Raw genomic sequence first — 21,370 nt, forward strand, 5'->3', positions numbered from 1 at the left:
TAATAATTTATATATCCAGTATTGAGAGAGAGAGGGAGAGGGAGAGGGAGAAAGAGAGATTCCTGGGGCAGTTACAATATAAACTAGAAACCTCCATCCCCAAGGAAAAAAAATCCAATATTTAAACAGTAGGAAACATAATATAATAGTAAGATATATTTAAAAATAATTTTAGGATATTCAGAGATTGTGTCAGAATAGTACCCAGCTAAGGAAATAAAACACAAACCTTAAAAACCATCAGCACCTTAATTCTAGCACATTCTCATTTTTACATAAAACTACTAATAGTCCATGATATGCTGGCAATGTCCTCTCAAGGAGCTTATGCTTTAAATTTTGATCTTTAAAAATTATTTTCTGTACAAGAGAAACCCAAAGCACTGTTGCAGAACTCAGTTGTTGTCTCCAGTAGTTTGGTCTAGAGATGGGGATGAATATTAAAATGAATCACTATTTTTTACAAATATACCCGATTTGTCATACAGTGGGGTCTCTACTTAAGAACTTAATCCGTATTGGAAGGTGGTTCTCAAGTTGAAAAGTTCTTATGTTGAATCTGCATTTCCCATAGGAATGCATTGAAAACCATTTAATCCGTATCTGCTCTTTTCCGTCCATAGAAACTACAGTGGAACCTCTACTTAAGAACTTAATCCATTTTGGAATGGTGTTCTTAAGTTGAAACGTTCTTAAGTTGAAGCAAAATTTCCCATAGGAATGGACTGAAAACCAATTAATCCGTTCTGGCTGTTTTTTTGTTATGTAGAGGTGCATTTGTACATTGAAGCATTAGTTCCCATAGGAACTAATGCAGAGCTGGTTAATACGTACTCTACCACTAGGGGGAGAAATTTTTTTTAACCTAAGATGACCTAAGGTTAAAAAAAGAGCAGGAAAGGTTTTTTTCCTGTTCTTATCTTGGATTTCTGTTCTCAAGTAGAAGCAAAATTTAGCAAATGGAGCTGTTCTTAAGTTGGATTGTTCTTAAGTAGAGACGTTCTTAAGTAGAGACCCCACTGTATATTCATCAATCCATAATTGTCAAATTTTAAGGCCCGACTAATACAACTTGATGAATATTTTCCCAGTTTTATTCATTGATTCTTCAATATTCGTCTATAGTTATCCTTTTGGGGGCCTCTCTATGCCATCTCTGAGCTTGCTGGTGCCAATCAGCCCCCCACAACCCTTTCAGCAGTGATATTGGCTGCCTAACATGCCAATCCAGGATCTCCTGATGGACCACAGCTTCTGATTGGCATGCCTCAGTGCCCAATGGGGCCAAACTCTACCTCAGTGACAAATGCAGTGGTGCCTCACAAGACAATGTTAATTTGTTCCGCGAAAATCGCTGTTAAGCGAAAACATCGTCTTGCAAAACGCGTTTTCCCATTGAAATGCATTGAAAACCTGATAATCCGTTCCAATGGGAATGGATTGTCATCGTAAAGCGAAAATCGCCATAGGAAACATCGTTAAGCGAAACGCTTTTCCCAAGCGAAGACAGCCATCTAACGAAACAGCGACCATTAAAAGACCCATCTAGAGAAGCAAGACCAAACTGTCAAAAACATCATAAAGCAAAAAACAGGGACCTAAAATTTAATCGTCTTGCGAGGCAAGGTCCCTAACATTGTAAAGTGAAAATCACCCATAGGAAACATTTTTATACGAAGCGCAAGATCGCTCCGAAAACCTCATCGTAAAGTGAATTCGTCGTTATGCAAAGCAATCGTCTACCGAGGCACCACTGTACTTCATTGCCTCCAGGGCACAAACTCTACATCACTGATAAATGTGATGTTGCTGAAGACAAACTCTACCCCAGTGCCTCATGCCTCTGTGTGCCTGCCAGAGACAAATTGAACTCCCTGAATGCCATCTGCTTCTGTGCCACATAGTAAACTATCCTGGGGGGGGCAATTTGTGGGTAAATAACTCAGATGTCCGATATCCAATTTTCACCAAATTTGGCAGGCATATTGGGGAAAGACATAGGAAGCTCCAATGTGATTTAGAATTCTCTAAGTACTTGGGGGACTATATAATTCAGGGGTCCATTATCCAATGTTCACCAAACTTGCTGGACTTGTAGAAAACCGTCTTAGGAAGCTTCCCTGCAAATGTGGTTTCTCTAGCTGCTTGGTTTTCACTTTTTCACATTTAAAATTTTGTAGCATTTTAAAGTGAAAATGAATTGACAAATCAATTCATTGATTCATCAGTGAATATTCGTAAATTTGTATTTGTTGATTCATTAACCTTGACGAATCATGACTCACAATGAATCACCATTTTTTCTATTCATCCCCATCTCTAGTTTGGTCCTACAAAGCCAACAGGATCTCAGCAGGATGAGCCAGCAGCACTTTGCATGATGGGCAGAGTCTGCATACTGGAGTTTTAACACAGTCCCTGCTACCCTTTACTTCAGTCTGACTGTCTAACCAAGTCTCAGGGTGCTCGTTAGAGTCTCAGGCAATACAAGTCTCCATTCAGGGAGACAATCTCAGGGTGGAAGGCAGTGGAGGAGGAGAGAGTTTGAACTTCTTGTCAAGTGACTTTAAATGCTAAGAACCCATTTCCATCTACTGTATATCTAGCTGGCACAAGGGCTTATTCTCTCAGCACGATGCTCTTTTTGTATTGCACTTACACAACACTGTCAGATAGAAACACCAAGAATAAGTGTAGGAGACTGGAGAGAGCGCCATTTGCCCTCATTATGCAATTAGGAAAAAGACAGCACATAGAAACAGCATCACAACTCACAACCTTCTTGTCAAACGAACCCTGGCAGCAGTAGGGAAACAAAAACTCACTGTGGGCTGCTACTGAGTTTTCTCCAAATCACAGTAGCGATGCTGGACTTGGAAAAATTCTACATGTAGAGGTGGGCGAGAATCTCGGTGCTGCGCATTCCCTTATCCCGCCTCCTGGGCCAACAGTTCACTCACCAGAGCGCACTCCTCTCCTCTTCCTCTTCAGTTATTCAACTAGTCCCCAGTAGGGGCACAGGTTTGTCTGTCCTGCCTCCTTGTCTAAGTGGACAATCAGCCAAGGAAGCAGGCCAAAGAAGCCTGTGCTCCTGCCGAATAACTGGTTGAACAGCTGAAGAGGAGGAAGAGAGAAGCGCGCACCAGCTGGTGAGTGGGTGATCCAGTTGGGGAGGCAGGAGAAGGGAAGACACAACATCTGTGGTGCTGTGTGTACGAACTGGTGCAAACCTCTGACCCAAAGTTCATGCCCATCTCTATCCATACATCATATGTGTGACAGGTAACACTGCTCTGGATGTGAGCTATTGTATGGACTGGTCACAGCCACTATAACTGTTTACTGCATTTTGTAGCCTGACTGACTGCCAGTTCCCCTCCCATCCCCAATATCACCACATCATCTGACTGAATAGGTTTCACCCAGATTCTGGATGTTTTTACTTGCATTCCCCTTGTGCTGGTTTCCATAGTCAGTTGATCTAGTTGCAATTCTGGACCCTTGCCTGCCATGTCCTGTGACATCATAACCTTTTGTCCTTCTGATATTTTGGGAATACAGTGTTGCTTTTCACATTCTCTGTATTGATTTCATTGTTTTTAGAAAAACAGTATTTCACTTTCTCTGTTTGACTGATTTGTTGTGCTACTTTTCTGTTTATTAGATTGTTTGCATTTGTTTGTTTTATTGTATTGCAGAAATAAATGCGTGCATAAATGGAACTGTTCACATGAGCTAATCAAAGGGCTCATTCAGAAGGGCATTTGCCCCGTCTGGTGTGTTGCTCTTTTTTTTTCAATAGCTAAACTTTTTAAATAGCCAAACTGGTGGTATACTCACAGACAATCATGGCAAGATGCCCATTTCAAGTTTTACTACTTACGAAACAGCCAAATTGGAAATCAACTATAAAGCAGAAAAAAAAAAAACTTGTGTTTAAAGCATAATATGATAGTTGAACCTATACCATCAAAAGCAAAGAAATTTAGATCACAGGACATGCACCCCTGTCTCTAAACATGGTCAAATTGATGCACCTATTTTGTACCTTATGTTACACCATTATATACACATTATAGCATAATGCCACTAATAACCCATTCCTTATATAGCTTATTACTATTCATTGGAAGAGCTGAAATAAAACACAAGCATTTACACACAGGTAATTTCAGCAGAGTCCTATGAACAGGTACATAAACTTGTACATCTTAACATAGTGACGAAGTTTGACTGTGTCAGAGAAGCTAAGAGCAATGGCATCAGGAAGCTAGACTCGCTTATGAGTCAGGAGGATGTCTAGCAAGATCACCCAAGCTGAAATGGTGAAAGCTGTGATACCACATTAAGATGCACCAACCCTGTTCAGGAATAATGGTGACATCAGCAGAAGAGAATGGATAATTCCAACAATAATGGAAACAGAAAATCTTCCGGAGGACAGCTACTAGGCAGTAGCAACAACTGTAATTGAATGTGACACTAGTGGACTTTTTTTTTCAGATTATGGCAATGACATTTAAAGTAACTTTTATTAATACTGCATAGAAGGAGGTTATGGTAAACTACTGCTAAATGTTCCTTGGCTTGAAACTCTACGATGAGACAATCTAAAATGAAACCAGAGAGTGTTGGAAGATGAGACTCCTGGTTCAGTTGACACTCAATCAGTTACTAGGGAAGAACAAAAGACAAGTCTAAATAGCACTGTCACTAGTAACATGACTAGATCAAAGCTAAAAGGAAATCTAGTGGCCAGCATACACAGAGATAAAAGGAAAGTGTGATGTTGTACAACACATACAGTCCATGTAAATGGGAAACCATAAAGCAAGAAACTGTTTAAACTTTGCAATGTTTGATGTCAATGACCCAAAGTGGACTGGACTGGGACATTTGCAGTCAGATAATTACAAAAAGCTTTACTCTGGAAATGACAAACTCAAAAGAAATGGAGTGCCGGTAGCTCTAATACTGAGGCAAGAGATAGCACAGGCAGGCACTATAATACAAAGTCTGACTGAATAATATCAGACTCTTGGAAAACCTATCAGCATAATTGCCACTCATGTCTGTGTTCCAGCTACAGATGCAAAAGAAGAAGATATAGAAAGTTTTTATTCAAGTATCCTAGAGTAAACTAATCACACACCAAAGCAGGATATGCTGATAATAGGTAACTGGAATGCAAAAGTAGGATATAAATCAGAATGCAATATTTTCATAGAATTGGCCCAGGAGTCAGAAATTAAGCAGGAAACTCATAAAATTCTGTGACGCCAACCATCTGTTTATTGAAAATACATACTTCAGGAACCAAACAGATGATTGTACACATGGACATCACTGGACGAGCAGTTGAGAAATCAAATGGACTTGTGTAATTGGATGTAGTAGATGGAGAAGCCATACTCTCTTTGCCAAATCAAGATCACGAGCAAATTGTGGTATTGGCCAAGAATTACTGATATCAAAAATTAAAGCAAAGTTTTAAAAAACATTAAAGGATCATAAAGCCTAAATATAATTTAACCAGTTCTCATTGATTTAAAGTCTGCATAAAAAACAGATTTGCACTAATAAACTCAATTTATTACAAATCAGAAGAACTGTGGATTGAAATCAGAAATATTGTTATGGAAAAATGCAGAAAGATTATTCTTGTCATTAAAAGAAAAGCCTAGGTGGAAGATGGAACACATTCTTCAAACTGTGAGAAGCATGTGAGAAGCAAAATCAAAACCTGACAGAAACAGGGTCCAAATCCTAAATGCAAAAATGGCCAATACAAAGAAATAGAAGAAAACAACATGAGAGGTAAAACAAGAGATTGCCTTCAGAAGATTCAAGAAATCAAAAGGAATTTTAAACTTAGATTAGAAATGCTGAAAAGATAACAGGGAAACGTACTATCTACTCAGGATTAAATGAAAGGTGAAAACAATATATTGAAGAACTATACAGAAGAGATAAAAAGCATGAAAAATTCCTTTGAAAAGGAACTTTGTGATGGAGAACCTGCAGTTCTGGAAAGTGAAGTGAAAGCTCCTCTAAAAGCACTTGGAAGAAATAAATCACCAAGGTTAGATGGGATACTGATAAAACTATTCTAAGCTACTGAGACCAAATCAGTGAAACTCCTAACAAGAATAAGCCAACAAATGTGGATAACAAAACCACACTCATTCACAAAGCAGAAGCTGCTATGTAAACTTGTCTCTTAGAGGGACAGATCCTATATACTACAAGATCTGATTAATCAATCTGCCCCATATAGGGTATCAATATGCTGCTTACAGTTTTCTCCCAAGAAATGTTCCAGGATCACATTTTCTACCAAAAACTAATCTCTCCAAGGGAGAGGATTGAACATTCAAACTTTCACTATATAATTGCCACTGACAACTGCCCACTTGGATAAAAACCACAAAAAGAGATCGCAAGTTTTCAGAAGCTTGCAGGAGTGAGTGATAGAATGGTAGCATCAATGAATGATAGCTGTTGTGAAAAGATTACCAAAAAGAAAAAAGAACAGTCTTCACTATTCATTTCCTTAGGAGAAGTACTGTTATTTATTAGAATTATTTTTTCAGCTCAGCTATTCCCAGCATATATAGATGTAACATGTTCTGCAAAACTATGATTCCCTCAAGCAGCCCGTTATTTAATGTCCAGTATTCAGTCATGTGTGCAACTGGCATCTATAAATGAAGACTGGACATTACATATCAGTGAATTCTAGTCACCCCCCCGTCATTCTGTGAAATAAGACTAATCCTGAATTAACTTTTAATAACTTGTATTTGGACGTACAGGTTTACACCCACCAAAATCCCCAAAGTGAAATATGAATTAACAGACTCCCCTTTGGTGACTGAATCAGTTTCTCCACCACCTCCTGTTCCAGTAAGTACCTTATTTCAGTTTTGCTATATTGTGTGCTTAACATTTTCTGAGCCTAATACCAGAGCTTTGGTGTATAAGAAAACCTAATTCACCTCACAGCTAAGCTGCTGCAGGTTGGCAGGATAGGTTTCATGCTCCAGTGCTACACCTCAAATATACTGTGATCAACAAGGCAGAAGCAAATATGCCAGATCCCTTGGGACTGGTTCTTTTTTGTACCATGCATATTTCATAGTAATTAAAGAAAGACTTCCTGCTGCCAGATGGATTTGTCATTTGTGTCTAGGATTTCTCCTTTGAAGGTTTTCTAAGTGTTTTTCCTCCCACAGGAAATATCTTGTTGAAAAAAGGGAGAATTTCCTACATTGTACCTGGGGAAGAATAAGGAAAGTCTGTCCCCTTTTTCAGAGAGAAAGGTTTAATAACAGACCACCACCTCACTCTCCCCCTCACCTAGGCCAGCTCATTGTTAGTGATCGACAGGTGGCTTTTCTGTCTCAAGTAGCAGATTTAGGGGTATGACAAACATTTATTATATTTTTGCGTCCGGTAGCATAGGAGCAGGAGGAGTGCAATGTTTTTGTTTTGTTTTTGCTATCTCTGATCCACTCTCCCTCACCTCCACTCATTTATTGGCAGTGTGGCTTTTGCCTGGCAGAAAGGTAGAGGACAATTAACAGCAAGGACAGATGCTGCCTCCTGTCCCACACAGAATCCACTCTGCAGCTTTTGGCACTGTTGTATGTGTTTAGCATTAAACTAGAACTGTGTGGGAAGTGTTTCTTTTTTAAAAGGCTGTGTATGTGTATAATCACTATATTAACCCCACAGTAGATAATATATGGTGCACCTAAGCACTGGGTATAATAAAATAATTCCAATCCACATTCATGTCTATTTTGATGAAGAGTTGTATATAATTGCTTTAAGCAAACAAACACATTCAAAGATATATAACCACAATTGCAGCTTAATTGTAGATAAACTGGCTAGTGATCTCACTTCTACCTTTGTGCAACTTCAGCAGATGCATAGTATTTGGTGTTTCAGAGAACCAGCAATCCTAGTGAGGGCTGATGGCAGTTGGACAGCTGTAGGGCTACATTTTGCCCAACCCCTGTTGCAGTATCACCTAACAAAGTCTAGGCTTCCAGTAGGGTCTCTTTGGTGGTGGCCTCTATGCTGGCCTTTGTCCTGGAAATTAGATTGGTGCCAGCATTGACCTGATTTTAGTACTTCAGACTTTTACTTAGACAAGTGGTTCCCAACCTTGGGTAACCCAGGTGTTCTAGGACTGCCACTCCCAGAAACCCCAGCCAGTACAGCTGGTGGTGCAGAGTTCTGGGAATTGCAGTCCAAGAATACCTGGGTCACCCAAGATTCAGAACCACTGACTTTGATCATTGGATCTGTATATTAAAGTGCCAAAGCAGGACTGTAGCTGAATGTTAAGAAGACAAAAATCATGACTACTGAAGATCTACAAAACTTTAGCATTGACAATGAAGAAATTGAAAGAGATTTTGCATACTTTTGTTCAATCATCAATACAAATGGAGCCAGCAACCAAGAAATCAGAAGACTGAGACTTAGAAGGGCAGCGATAGAGGAATTAGAAAAGATAATCAAGAGTAAGGATATGTCACTAGAGACCAAGACCAAGATAATCCACACTCTTGTATTTCCAATCACCATGTACAGACAGTGAAGAAAGCTGACAGGAAAAAATGATTTGTTTGAAACGTAATGCTAGAGAAGAGCTTTGTGGATACCCTGGACTGCCAGAAACAAGTGGGTCCTAGATCAGCCATTCTCTCAGGGGCCACATGACCTTCTGAGGGCCCCAACACACTTGGAGGGGTCCACAGACTGCAAACATTTTTTCACACACCACCTTATAAGGATTGTTAGGAAGCTTATACAATCCTGATTTGGCCTATATAGCTCTCATATTATGTTTATGGTCATGGCCAAAAAAAGTTTGTGGTTGTCCTACATCATACCAAGCCTCACTTATCTCTGGAGGCAAAAAAAAAAGTAGAAATGGAGACTATCCTACGTTGTGAAAATCATGAGAAGGCAGGTGTGGTGTTCACCCTTGTGGCCCCTGCTTATTATGCCCTCACAAAGGCTCACATCGTTTTCTCTTTTCGCTGCCACCACTTTGTCACATCCACCCAGAGTCCCTGTTTAATCTCCCTTAAACATAAGTTCACCCTCTGGATGCGTTTCCACCTTACACACTGCCACCAGGTATTATTTACCTAATACCAATTCTGTATTTCAGACACATGTGCTGCCGAGTATAACAGGTTTATTGAACTTTTGAGTTTGAGAATCAGAGGTTTAAATTACAGATGCTCTTTTATTGTCATGTAAATCACAATGGGTAAATCACAGATGCTCGGTATCATTCATTAAATAGGATTTGTTTATGCATTGGTTTGATGGTACTTTTATTCAGAACAACAATATACTTTTACTAATTATCTATTCTCTATTACTTATAACTTTTTCTCTATTCTCTTTATCATTCCAACTGTTCAATCTATGTATTAACCTTCTCAATTTACTCTCCTAACTCTCCCTCTCTAATTCCTGACATCTTCCTTCTCTCTCTAACTCTTAACTGTCATTTTTCACTCAACTGTCCTTATTGACCCCGTCCCTCCTGCCCTATCATTGGCTCCCCCCTTTGAAGCTTTCATGATGGACAGACAGGAGTGATGTCATGTGTTGGCATTTTGCCACAGGAGGTATGTCTGGAAAAAAAAAATAATGTTGAGAAAGATGGGTGGCAGCCAGAAAAGAGGAAGATCAAACCTGAAGCCACAAGCGTGAGTCAACAAGAGCTGAACTGGGCTATTGAGGACAGGACATTTTGGAAATTGGTCATTTATAGGGTTGCCATAAGTTGGAGATGACTCAGTGGCACTTAACAACAAGAAATAAAGTGAGGTAGCTGATGGATACTGCCTATGGAAGTTCTGATAGTGATTGGCTGCTGTGCATATTTATTATTTTTATAATGGATTGCATATTTTGATACACATTGGGACTATTCTCTAATTAAAGGTAAAAAATAAGTGTTATTAACAAAATTAAAAGCACAGCAGTCATGGTTGCACAAGCTATGCTTGCACTGCTTGCCATGTAAATGAGCCCTTAGAAACTATTTGGGTCTCACTCTGTCTCTCTAGTGTGCGACCTACATATATTGTTTCCTGCAGATACTGCTGCTTGGAAACATTACTCAAATGCAATTTTAAAATAAACCATGTTTGCTGCGGGGACCCATTTAATGTCCTTTAAATCACCTGCTTGTAAAGATTTCCCAGATTACCCCAGTATCACCATTATTTAGCAAAGTAATTACTCTGTACTCAATTTACTTAGCAATTACACAACCAATTAAATATTTGTCTACATAATATACTCTTTGGCAAATGATTTAATTAGCACTGAATGCTGAGAAATGGCTGTTAAGCAGCAGACATTACACTATAAAAGCAGAGATCACTTATGTTGCCTTATGACAATTAATAATAACTTCATGCATTAAATCAAAGCCAAGCATTTTCCCTCTTGCCTTTGGAAATGGGAACTTTGCATTAGATAACCCGGTGTAGAAATACAGAAGTAGGACGCTGATTTGTAGTAGTAATACATTCACTGGTCTACAGCAGGCTTGAATGAGAGAGCAAGATTATGGGCTGCTTTACATCTGGACTAACATTGTTGCAACATCCCCTTCTTGTCTCTGAGGAGAAATCTATTGAACTGAGAAGTGGGCCATGAGGAAAGGGAACCTGGCTACCTTTGAAAGGGTGTCCTCAATCAAAGTGGAGAGGTTAATCATGATAAAAGCCTTCTTGCTTTTTACGCTTCTTTATAGCAGCTCAAGCAGTGTTAACTAATGACTTTCTCCACAGACAGCTCAGCTCCAAGATTTCCATTCTGTGCGTAACCAAGCAATGGACATGATCACAAGAGCCTTTGCTTTGCTGGACAATGAATTTCAAAAGCTCGATGTGTAGGTATTATTTAGTGTTATTGGAACTGCCATTTGATCTAATGGTTCACTAGGAGACCAGGATTGGCATATGTTAGGCAGAAAGCTATCAAATGCTTGTTCCTGGCAATAACTCTGGGTGACAGTCCTCACTATTTAACTATGTAGGGGAATCTCCCTGCATCTGATATTTCACCTCATATAGATAATACATTTCTTCAGATTCTCCATACATTTGAAACATAGGTGAGGTGCATATTACTGGTGATACTACTTCTGATCCAATTTACAATAATGATAATGTAGGCAGAAATTGATTTATACAGAAACCGCCTTCAGGCAGAATGAAAAGACAGCTAATTCTTGGATACAGAGGAGCTTCCTCCACCTGAGGAAGATGCCTCTTCCAAAGGTTGGTGGGTGGGCACGCAGTTCAAAAATTAAAGATTATTCCATGACTAATGTTCTCTTGGGGTCGTGGTGGTGCTGCGGGCTAAACCGCAGAAGCCTGTGCTGCAGGGTCAGAAGACCAGCAGTCGTAAGATCGAATCCACATGACGGAGTGAGCTCCCGTTGCTTGTCCCAGCTCCCGCCAACCTCGCGGTTCGAAAGCATGCAAAGGCAAGTAGATAAATACGGACCACCTCGGTGGGAAGGTAACAGCGTTCCGTGTCTAAGTCGCACTGGCCATGTGACCACGGAAGATTGTCTTCGGACAAAACGCTGGCTCTATGGCTTGGAAACGGGGATGAGCACCGCCCCCTAGAGTCGAACACGACTGGACAAAAATTGTCAAGGGGATCCTTTACCTTAATGTTCTCTTAGAGTAAAAAAAATCTACAACTGTAAGAGTGTGAAATAAAAATATAAATTCTAAGGCAGAATAAAACCACCAACAGCACAAATCAAGTCTTATTGTTCATCAGAATGAGAATCCTTCTTGGGGTGCATTGTCAAAAGAAACTGAAGTTGGTTTTGCTCTCTGCCCCCAACATGTGGGCTGCAGCCTTATGAGGCTGTATGCTCATTGTCCTCTGTAGCCTCACAGGAGTGCAATTCCCAGGGGGCCCTCTAAGGAAGATTTTTGGAGGTGTTACAGATCTATTAGAGCAGGCCTGAATTTTTCAGAGCCACTGTTGCCTTAATGAGGAGTTGTTTAAAAGCCATATATGTGAGCAGAAAAAGGGAAATGTTCAGGATCAAATCTTTATAAAATATAAGTTGCTGTGTTCGGTTACTGTTTTAATTTCTAAGCATGGCATGGTATGTAGCATGCAAGTCTTTTCATCAATACGTGTTCTGTGAAGCCTGAACATTCAATTACAGTTAATACATTTTTACATGTTTCATTTGGTTGTTCACTATCAACCAGAGAGAGGCATCGTCTTCTGCTTTTCTTTTACAAGGGTAAGAGGAGATATGTCTTCAATACATTGAGAGAGCTCTATATTCATTGTGAGCCACAGTGCTGTTATGCAGTGTGTAGTGTCTGCCACCTTGTTTGGTGAATGATACCATGTTGTGCCACAATAACTGCACAATCAAAGAAGAAACTGTGGGCTCCCATATCAGCCCAACAGATTCTTATTGTATGTAGTTCCATCTTTATATGTCCCTATCAAGATATTTTAGGTGCTCCAATTCTGTGCCCAAGTTCCAGGTAAGTCTTTTAATCCGTAACTAGGATCTCCTTAGTTCCTCCTGCTGCAGCAAAGGCCCATTGTCTAAGCCACTGGACTTTTCTGGAGCTTGTACAAGGGGGCATTTGTGAACTATTGTGCAAACAGATGCCCAATTCCTTTGTACAAGATTATCTCAGTTGTGCAGGCAGTGTTATGCCCTCATTACCAACAGGATACTGGCATGTGTTTTTACTTCAAAAAACACACAGATAAATCTGACTTTTTACTTTCTTATATGGCTCATTCTCAGGGCAAAAGCTGAATTAACCCAGGCAACAATGGCTTTCCAACATGAAAAGGAGCAGTACAGCATACATTTTAAAAAGCAACGGAAGGTAAGCGGGTTTCTGTTCTTTTTACCTGGCACAGCTTAACTGCTGTCTTGACTTCATTTGTCAGTTATGATTGGTTGTAACATCACTGGAGCATACGAGACCAGAGTTCTAATTTAAATGTTTCACTGTTTACAGAATCAAAATAAACATTAAGAAAAATGTGGATTCTCTGTAGTTAACTCATCTTAGCCTGAGAAAGAGACATCCTCAAAGATATATTCCTCAGCAATCAGATTTGTATATCAAGTGCAGGTCTGCCTTCCAATAAGCACAGGAAGTTACACACTAAAATGCAAAGTGTAGAATGAGGAAAAGCATGTGCTAGGATGAAGGAATACAGCTTCTAAATACATGTTAGGCTTGCTACCCAATTTTGCTTCTCCATATTGGTTGATATCCTTAAGAGTATGGCTACAAAAACTGCTTATAAAGATGGGTTTTCTTTAAATCAGGAGCTACAAGAGATGCTGGAAAAACACAAGGCCCAAAATGAAGCATGGCTCAGTGCCAGAGCAGAAGAAAATGACAAGGAAAGGAAAGAACTCTACAAACTGAGGGTAAATATTTACAATATTAGGATAGCATGGACAGTGACTAGGAAATGTCACATTGTTTCCCTATGCCATAACCATGAAATTGAACATGTTCCAGGAGCCCATTTTCTGCCCTAGATACTCCAGGGAGCTACATTAACCACAAATAGAATAGTTAGGACAGCATGCAACATGTTTGTTTTTCTTTTCAGAATTGTAGGGTAGATAACATACATGCTAGTCTTAGTGTAGTATCTGCTGTGCGTGTTATGTGTCATCAAGTTGCTAGTAGGGTTTTTAAGGTTTGTGAGATACTTAAGGAGTGGTTTGAGCAGTGCCACCCTCTCATGAGTTTCTGCAGATCTGAACTCAGGTTCTTCCAAGTCATAGTCCATCAATCTGTTCACTACACCACATTGGCTGAGGTTAAGTTTAAAAAAAAAATCTTTTGCTTCCAGAATTTATCATTTGTTTACTGTCAGTGACTATAGAACAGGCCACGTAGTATCCATTTCTCCCCCTGAATAGTAATTGGCTCACTTCCATTTTGTTTTGCTACCCTGAAGCCATTTCATATTTATTTATTTATTTATTTATTTATTTATTTATTTATTTATTTATTTATTTATTTATTTATTTATTTATTTATTTATTTATTTAAACTTATATGCCACCCACTCTCCCCAAAGGTCTCTAGGCAGCTTACAACAATTAAAATTTAATTAAAATACAATAAAAGATAAAATGATTAAAATACAATTAAAATTGCTACCAGGACCCACAGCTGATGTTATTTCAATTAAATGGGAAGGACGATATATATTCCACTGTATACAATAAATTCCTATGTGGCAAAATACTTCTCTGCTCACCGAAGAGTACAACGCTGGTGCCAATATCATCCCGTATCCAATCCAGGGATAGGCAAAGTTCAGCCTTTGAAATGCAGTTATGCTACACCTGTCATCATTCCTAGTCAGCACAGTCAGATGTGAGGATTTGGAGTTTCAGCCCAACCAACAACAACTGAGGGCTACATTTCACCCATCCTCTAAAGGTCAAATTAAAGTGAATTGAGCAAGCAAATGAAAAAAAAAAAAGATATACTGAACAAAGGTTTGTCATGGGACTACAACTCTTAGCATCCCTGTTGTGGGACTACAACTCCTAGCATCCCTAGCAGCAAGTTCACTGGCCTTGCTGGGTAGGGCTGATGGAAACTGTAGTCCAAAAACTGTGATCAATCCATCCACTCTAGTCCATTAATTTCTACCTGGAAGGCCATGTTCTCCTCCCATGTTAAACCTGTGTGTTGCAGTGAGGTAAGGCTGGAGACAGGAAGGACTTCCCCTACACACTCAGTCTCACATAAAGAATACATTCCACCTCTTTATGTGTGAACAGTGCTTAACATATGCATGATGCAATGAGTCCCATCTCAAGAATATCCCTGTTTCTTGTTGCAGTTTTGAATTTTGGTTACATTCCTCTTGCTGCCTGGCAGAAATTCACACAGCAGAATTAGCTTTAAGTTTCTCTAATCAGTCCACCTCTGTCTCTCATTACCTGGCACTTACAATCTAAATAACTCACTCTGAGACATCAGTAAGATAAAGAATAAAAAGTTTCATTTATTTACATTTGAACAGATTGAACAGCAAACTGACAAACATGGCTGAATGGCTTTCAGCAAAGGCCTCGACAGACTGATGTCTGTGTTTCCAACAGACTCTTGAGAGGGAAAAAGCACTGAGCAGAGAGGAAGGGCTCTATTTGAATTCAGAGGCAGGGAAGGAATGATTGGTTGGTGCTGGATAGATTGACAGTCACCCTGGCCTAGAAAGGTCCCTCCCAGCCGAACCTTCTAAAGCAGTGGTTCTTAACCTTTTTGAAAGAAACGCCCCCTTGAGCCATTGAGGAAGTTATCATCGCCCCCCTCCCCGCGGTGATGATATCTTAATTATTTATTTATCTATCCATTTATTTATCTATTTATTTATTTATTTAAGATACTTAAATCCAATGACCCCTGAAAACAAAATTAAATTCCAAGAAAATGAAATGCCCCCCAAAAGTAACATTTAATGATTTAGTTGCAAGTGAATTTTAAGACACAAAAAGAAATATAAAAAGGGAATAAAAACAAATGCAGGAACTAAAAATTTCAAGACAAAAAGTCTAAAACTAAATTAAAATTGGAGGAAAATATATATTCATGCACACTGTAAAAAAGCTGCAGCCATCTTCACAGGTTTGGCTTGCTCCAGCGCCCCCCTACCATCCCCCTTCTGCTTCAGCGCCCCCACGTCGCCCTTTTTTGTTCTACTGCCCCCCTGAAAAATGAAATCGCCCCCTGGGGGGCATTATCGCCCACGTTAAGAACCACTGTTCTAAAGGCAGCATATGAGGCTGCAAAAATTTCAACACTTCTCACAGCTCAAATATTTTGATGTGCTGCAAGCAACCCTATTTAGTCTGCCTGCCTGTTGAAAACAACAACAAAAAGAAGAAGGAAAAAAAACTCTCCACCCACTTTTGGGAAGAGGATTTTTATTTATTTATTTATTTATTTATTTATTTATTTATTTATTTATTTATTTATTTATTTATTTGTAAGTGGCGCTCTGTGTGTGTGTGTATGTGTGTGAGAGAGATCCTATATAGCATGCAAAGAGGATTTTTATTTATTTATTTATTTGTAAGTGGTGCTCTCTGTGTGTAGTATCCTATACAGCATGCATGTGTGTGTGTGTGTGTGTGTGTGTGTAGGATGTTCTTTGCATACTATATAGGATGCTACACACACACACACACATATGCATTTATATGCATATATATACAGTGGTGCCTCGCTTAACGAGTGCACCGTATAACGATGAAATCGCATAGCGATCCGTTTTTTCGGATAGCTAATGCGATCGCTCAACGTTTTTTTAATGGGGCAAAATTCGCTTTGCGAAGACCAGTAAGCGTTTCGCTTACCGATCTTCGCAAAACGAACCCCGACTATCAGCTGTTCGGCGGCCAAAATGGCCGCCGGAAGCCTGGAAATGGCCCAAAATGGCCGCACGCAGCGTTTTCGCACCCTCGTTAAGCGAGGCGAGGGCGCGAAAATGGCTGCCGGCCATCCTGAAGCATCACTGAACGGTGAGTATTTGGCCCATTTGGAACGCATTAAATGATGTTTAATGCGTTCCAATGGAAATCCCTGCCCCGTTCAGCGATGCTTCAGCATAGCGAAGGTTAATCCGGAACAGATTAACCTCGCTATGTGAGGCACCACTGTATATGCATATGAATGATCCTACCTACACACACAAAAATTAAAAGCCCTGACAGGGACACAGAAAGGCACAGATAGGAACGCCCTGGAGAAAGGCTGGTTCCCTCTAGCAATTACATAGTGTGATTGCTGTAAAAAGGGAGCAAACAAACATTCCCCTGCAGTGGACAAAACAATGGGATAAATGCCTGATTGCACCCTAAGTGTGTATTGTGGCTATTGGGAAAACCTTCTAAAATGGGTCAAATTCCTGCCATGAGCAATGCATAAAAGAAGTAACTCCGAATGCTTGTTCTTTTCACATACAGCAGAGCTGCTCTGCTACCCAAATTAGTAGAGAAACCTGTGCAGGCAAAAGCTCAAGGTGCTCTTTAGTGGACACAGCCAGCTTTACTTAGGTGCCACCAGTCCTATTTCCCCTCTCATCGCATTAGTTTTACTGCATCCAGGGATGAGCTGCAGGAGAATGGCATCTCTAATCCATGCAATGATTACTTTTCTGGTATTTGGATGCATTTTTATAATGTTGAAGTTCCATTCTCAGCCACTGCAATTTAAGGTCAATGGCAATAGTTGTTGTTTTGAGATTTTATCATATCAAGTTACCTAATATTACCTCATACAGTATTCGGTATAATTGGCAAAATAGGCAGAATACCCCTTTCCTCCTGCCAAGATAAAAACAGCACCAAGAAGCCCACTTCGGCTTCAAAATGTAGACCACTCATATGGGTCCCATTTTTCTTTGTCCTTGTGCTATGAAATGATCCCCAAACAAATGCAGTGATGATTCATGTATTGCTAGTTCTGACTCAGTGCGTTAAAATTGTTTTTAGAGAATGTAATTTGGTGCAGCCAGGAGCTTCCTGGTCTCTCTCCCCTCCCCTGTGTCCATCATGTGTGTGAGAAAGAGAGAGAGAGAGAGAGACTGGGGCAGAGTTTTTGGCTTTTTCTTTACTGCCAAGAGTTTCAGGTTAACTATTTGTTTTGGTCAAAGCAATAAACATTATCTGTATCTCTACAGACAGACCCATTCTTATCAGTGATTTCAGTTTAATAATTCCTGTTTTGAGAATTCAGTTGTAAAACATAAGACGCAAACAAAACAAAACTTCTTATATCTTTTACTGTTTAACCTATTTCCATAAGAACAGTATATTGGGCAGGATGTTTTGCTTTGTTTGTTTTTTGAATTTACGATGCTCTGCACTTCATTTCTTTGGTTCATTTGAAACAAAGTACCGTATGTAATTTAACACTACATAACAAGCTTTCTGCATTTTATTACATTCCCACCCACCAAATTGAAATGTCCATAGTGAGCCTCTGCTGACTTATCTGAAAGTAAGCCTGCTTGAATATATGCATAAATCAAGAGTATATACTTCCAGATCTAAGAGAGAATTATTCTTTTTCCTTGTGGATATGAGGTAACACATTAGTTTGTCCCTGGCATGCTCACAGTAGGTAAAAACATTGACGATATGCTCTCTTTCTCCTCTTAGTGCCATCATAAACCTGTGCCACAATTTGGCCAGGCAAGTCCTACTTAGCATGCATTGTGATTTCATCAGGCATTTCTTGGTACAGTGACAAATAAACAACCTATCTGACAACATGCTCCTATGTGCCCTAAGACATGCTAAGCATGTCTAACTGTAATTACCATTGAATACAATGGGATTTACTCTCCAGTAAACACATGGGATCAGGCTGCAAACTTCCCTTTTGGACATTTTTGAAAGGTCATAAAATAATTAGGAAACTGGCAAAGGCATATATATATCAACCATGATATTTTGCAGAGGTTAATTATACTCTGAGATGGACGTGCATATTCAGCAACAGAAGAAATCCTAGTCATGGAATCACTGCCTTTCACTCAGACCTGTTTCCTGTAGTTTAACCCAAGCAGTTCATATCACAACAGACCAGCACCAGTAAGAAAAGGCAAACAAGGTGCATCTCAAAAGGAAAAAAAACTGCTTGGTGAAATCCATCTTGCCATGAACAATTGGACTTTTAGTACTTTGTGTCTTGAAGAAGTGGGATTTATCCATGAAAGCTAATATATTGTACGTTGTTGTTATTGTTGTTGTTGTTGTTGTTGTTGTTGTTGTTGTTGTTGTTGTTGTTACTACTACTACTGGTCTATAAAAGTACTGCCTACTCTTGCATTTGAATTTTGTATCGTATACCACACCGTCTTCCCCCTTTTTATTTAAATGAGTTCAGTAGACTCCTGTACATAGTTCGCTTGTGCCATATGGGCTCTGCACAGGAGCAAGAATCTAGGGTTTCCATGATTCTTGCTCCTCTCTAGAGGCTACACACTATCAGGAACCTCTCTTGAAATTAACTTCTGTTTGGAAGGAAGAACAAAGCAAGGGAAGAGGTACAGTAGCTTCTCCCTTGTAACTTTGCTCATCATTCCAAATCACAAAACAACTGAATATGCCCCCGCAGAATCCCAGAATCCAGATTCATCCAGTTAAGAGTAATGGTACAGTTTCAGGACAGGTAAGATTGAGGTATTTCTTCACATAGTGCATAGTTAAGCTGTGCAATTTTCCACATCAAGTTGCAGTGATGGGCATGGATTTGAACTGCTTTAACAAGGAACAAAACAAATAAATATGGCTATACTGTAGTATCAATTACTATGATTAATAGTATCAATTACTATTAGTCATGATAGCTATATTATATGTTACCTTCAGACAGGCCAAGTGTTTCTTAATATTAGCTGCCAGAGAGCATAAGCAAGAAAGTAGTGTTGTAATGTCCTCCTTGTGGGTTTCATAAGGGCATTTGGTTGGCCACTGTGTTAGACCAGGTAGATGCTTGGTCTGGCCCAGTATAAATTTTGTAGTCCTCTATTTTTTGCAGTTTTGAATTTCTGGTAAAGTTCTCCCTTTTGGTACATAGTAGAAGTACAGAGATCCACAGAGGAGAATAGCTATAAATTCCCCAGAGTCCACCACTTTTTCATTAACTGACACTTAAAGTCTCAATAACGCATTCTGAGACATCTATAGGAGAAAGAGTAAAACAACTTCTTTACTTACTTTTATTTGAAATTATAGATGTGTATACTGCTTTTTTTTAACTACACACATACTAGTAATCAACCAAACAAATCAACTGTAACAAACAACTGCCACCAACGGATGAAAGAGGCAGGACTCTCTTTGAATTTCAAAAACTGGAAGGAATGATCGGTTAGTACTGGATAGATAACCTCCCTAACCCAGAAAAGTCCCTTCCAGTCACTCAAACGACAAACAGCATGTAAGGTTGTGAATAAAACCACAACACTATTTCCCTTCTATTTATATTATTCCATGTAGTGTTTATCCTTCCCAGTAAGACTTCAAGAAGCCATGTAGCCTAAAGGATGGAGTGTCAGAAAAATATTCAGGAGACCTGGGTTCAAGTCTCTGACTGTGGAAGCTTTTTGAGGGGGGACAATAGCTGTCCTTGAACATTTCACATACCTTCAGAAACCCTGTTAGGGTCTTAGGTCAGGAGCAACCTGACAGCACATAGCAATACCAGTAAAAAATTTCCCTTGACAGAGATACAGAATTTGGTTTTACAATGATAGTTTGCTCATCAAAGAGAGATGAATAAAGCATATGCTTAGGCTCTTAGGTAAGACCTGGGTTGAATCTGAAGAAGACACACGTATGTTTTGTAGCTCTTTCCTGTGACTCATGAAGTATACATAAACTTTTCTTCTTCTTTTTTGGTCACAGGAGGAAATTCTCCATGACCAGGAAAGGTTGAGAGATGAACAGCAAAGCATTCACCAACGCAATCAGCAGCTCTTTTCTATAATGCAGCAGTTCAAAGGAATGTGAGCAGTTTGCTGAACAAAGCCTGATCACATGCTCCCGATCACAGCAACAACATAGCGCCACCTGAACCACTGAGCTCTTATGTCTAGTGTAACAAAGATCCAGTTCCCATACAGACTGCAATCTGATCTCATTAAGTTCAATCCTAGGGCCATGGCACAATTAAATTCCTACCCACTTTTAAAAACATGACATGTCTCCAAGTCAGTGTTCTCTTTCCACCCCCCACCCACCCCCAAAAAAGAGAGCCAATAAGTCTCTTGTATTTACATATTTTTATGCCTGATATGGTAAATTAATGACCAGAAGGAATATAAGTACTATCTATACACTTGTATACACTTCAGTATATATGTTTGTTTTTATAAAAAATAAATGTTTGGAATATTGGATTTTTTTAAGTGGTGAGATTATGAAATTATGAATGAGATTATGGAAACCTCTGCTTCAATCCTAATTTCGTGGCTGTGAATTTTTGAAACTTTGCAATAGTACCCAGAACTAGGGAGAACACATAACTTTAGAAAAATAGGATTGATAAAGGAAGTGCATATAAAGAAATTGTTGCTTTGTAGATGCTTTTCGTATCTCTGATCTCTGTGTATGCATCCTGTTTTCTTTTTCTTTTACATATTTACTTTTCTGATAGAACATTCTTCAGGTTTCCAGTAAAATTCTACAAAGAGTTTCATGTCCCATGCAGAGATCTGTACACATCTTGATTTGAAATAATTAAATATGTTCATGATTTAAACATTT

General features: G+C 39.3%; 1 protein-coding gene across 3 annotated transcripts in view; it reads left to right on the top strand.

The window, feature by feature from the left end:
• The window catches only part of LOC110080577 (kelch domain-containing protein 3), a 104,723-nt gene extending 83,353 nt beyond the window's left edge, over positions 1-21,370 (top strand). For all 3 annotated transcript variants that reach the window (XM_078386187.1, XM_078386188.1, XM_020796589.3), the window contains exons 15-19: positions 6,816-6,906; positions 10,839-10,939; positions 12,851-12,935; positions 13,388-13,492; positions 20,510-21,370. In XM_078386187.1, the coding sequence (XP_078242313.1) occupies positions 6,816-6,906; positions 10,839-10,939; positions 12,851-12,935; positions 13,388-13,492; positions 20,510-20,614 (487 nt within the window). In that variant the 3' untranslated portion in view covers positions 20,615-21,370. The remainder of the gene's footprint in view (positions 1-6,815; positions 6,907-10,838; positions 10,940-12,850; positions 12,936-13,387; positions 13,493-20,509) is intronic.

The sequence above is a fragment of the Pogona vitticeps genome, chromosome 2 (assembly GCF_051106095.1).
Source record: "Pogona vitticeps strain Pit_001003342236 chromosome 2, PviZW2.1, whole genome shotgun sequence".
NCBI lineage: Eukaryota > Metazoa > Chordata > Lepidosauria > Squamata > Agamidae > Pogona > Pogona vitticeps.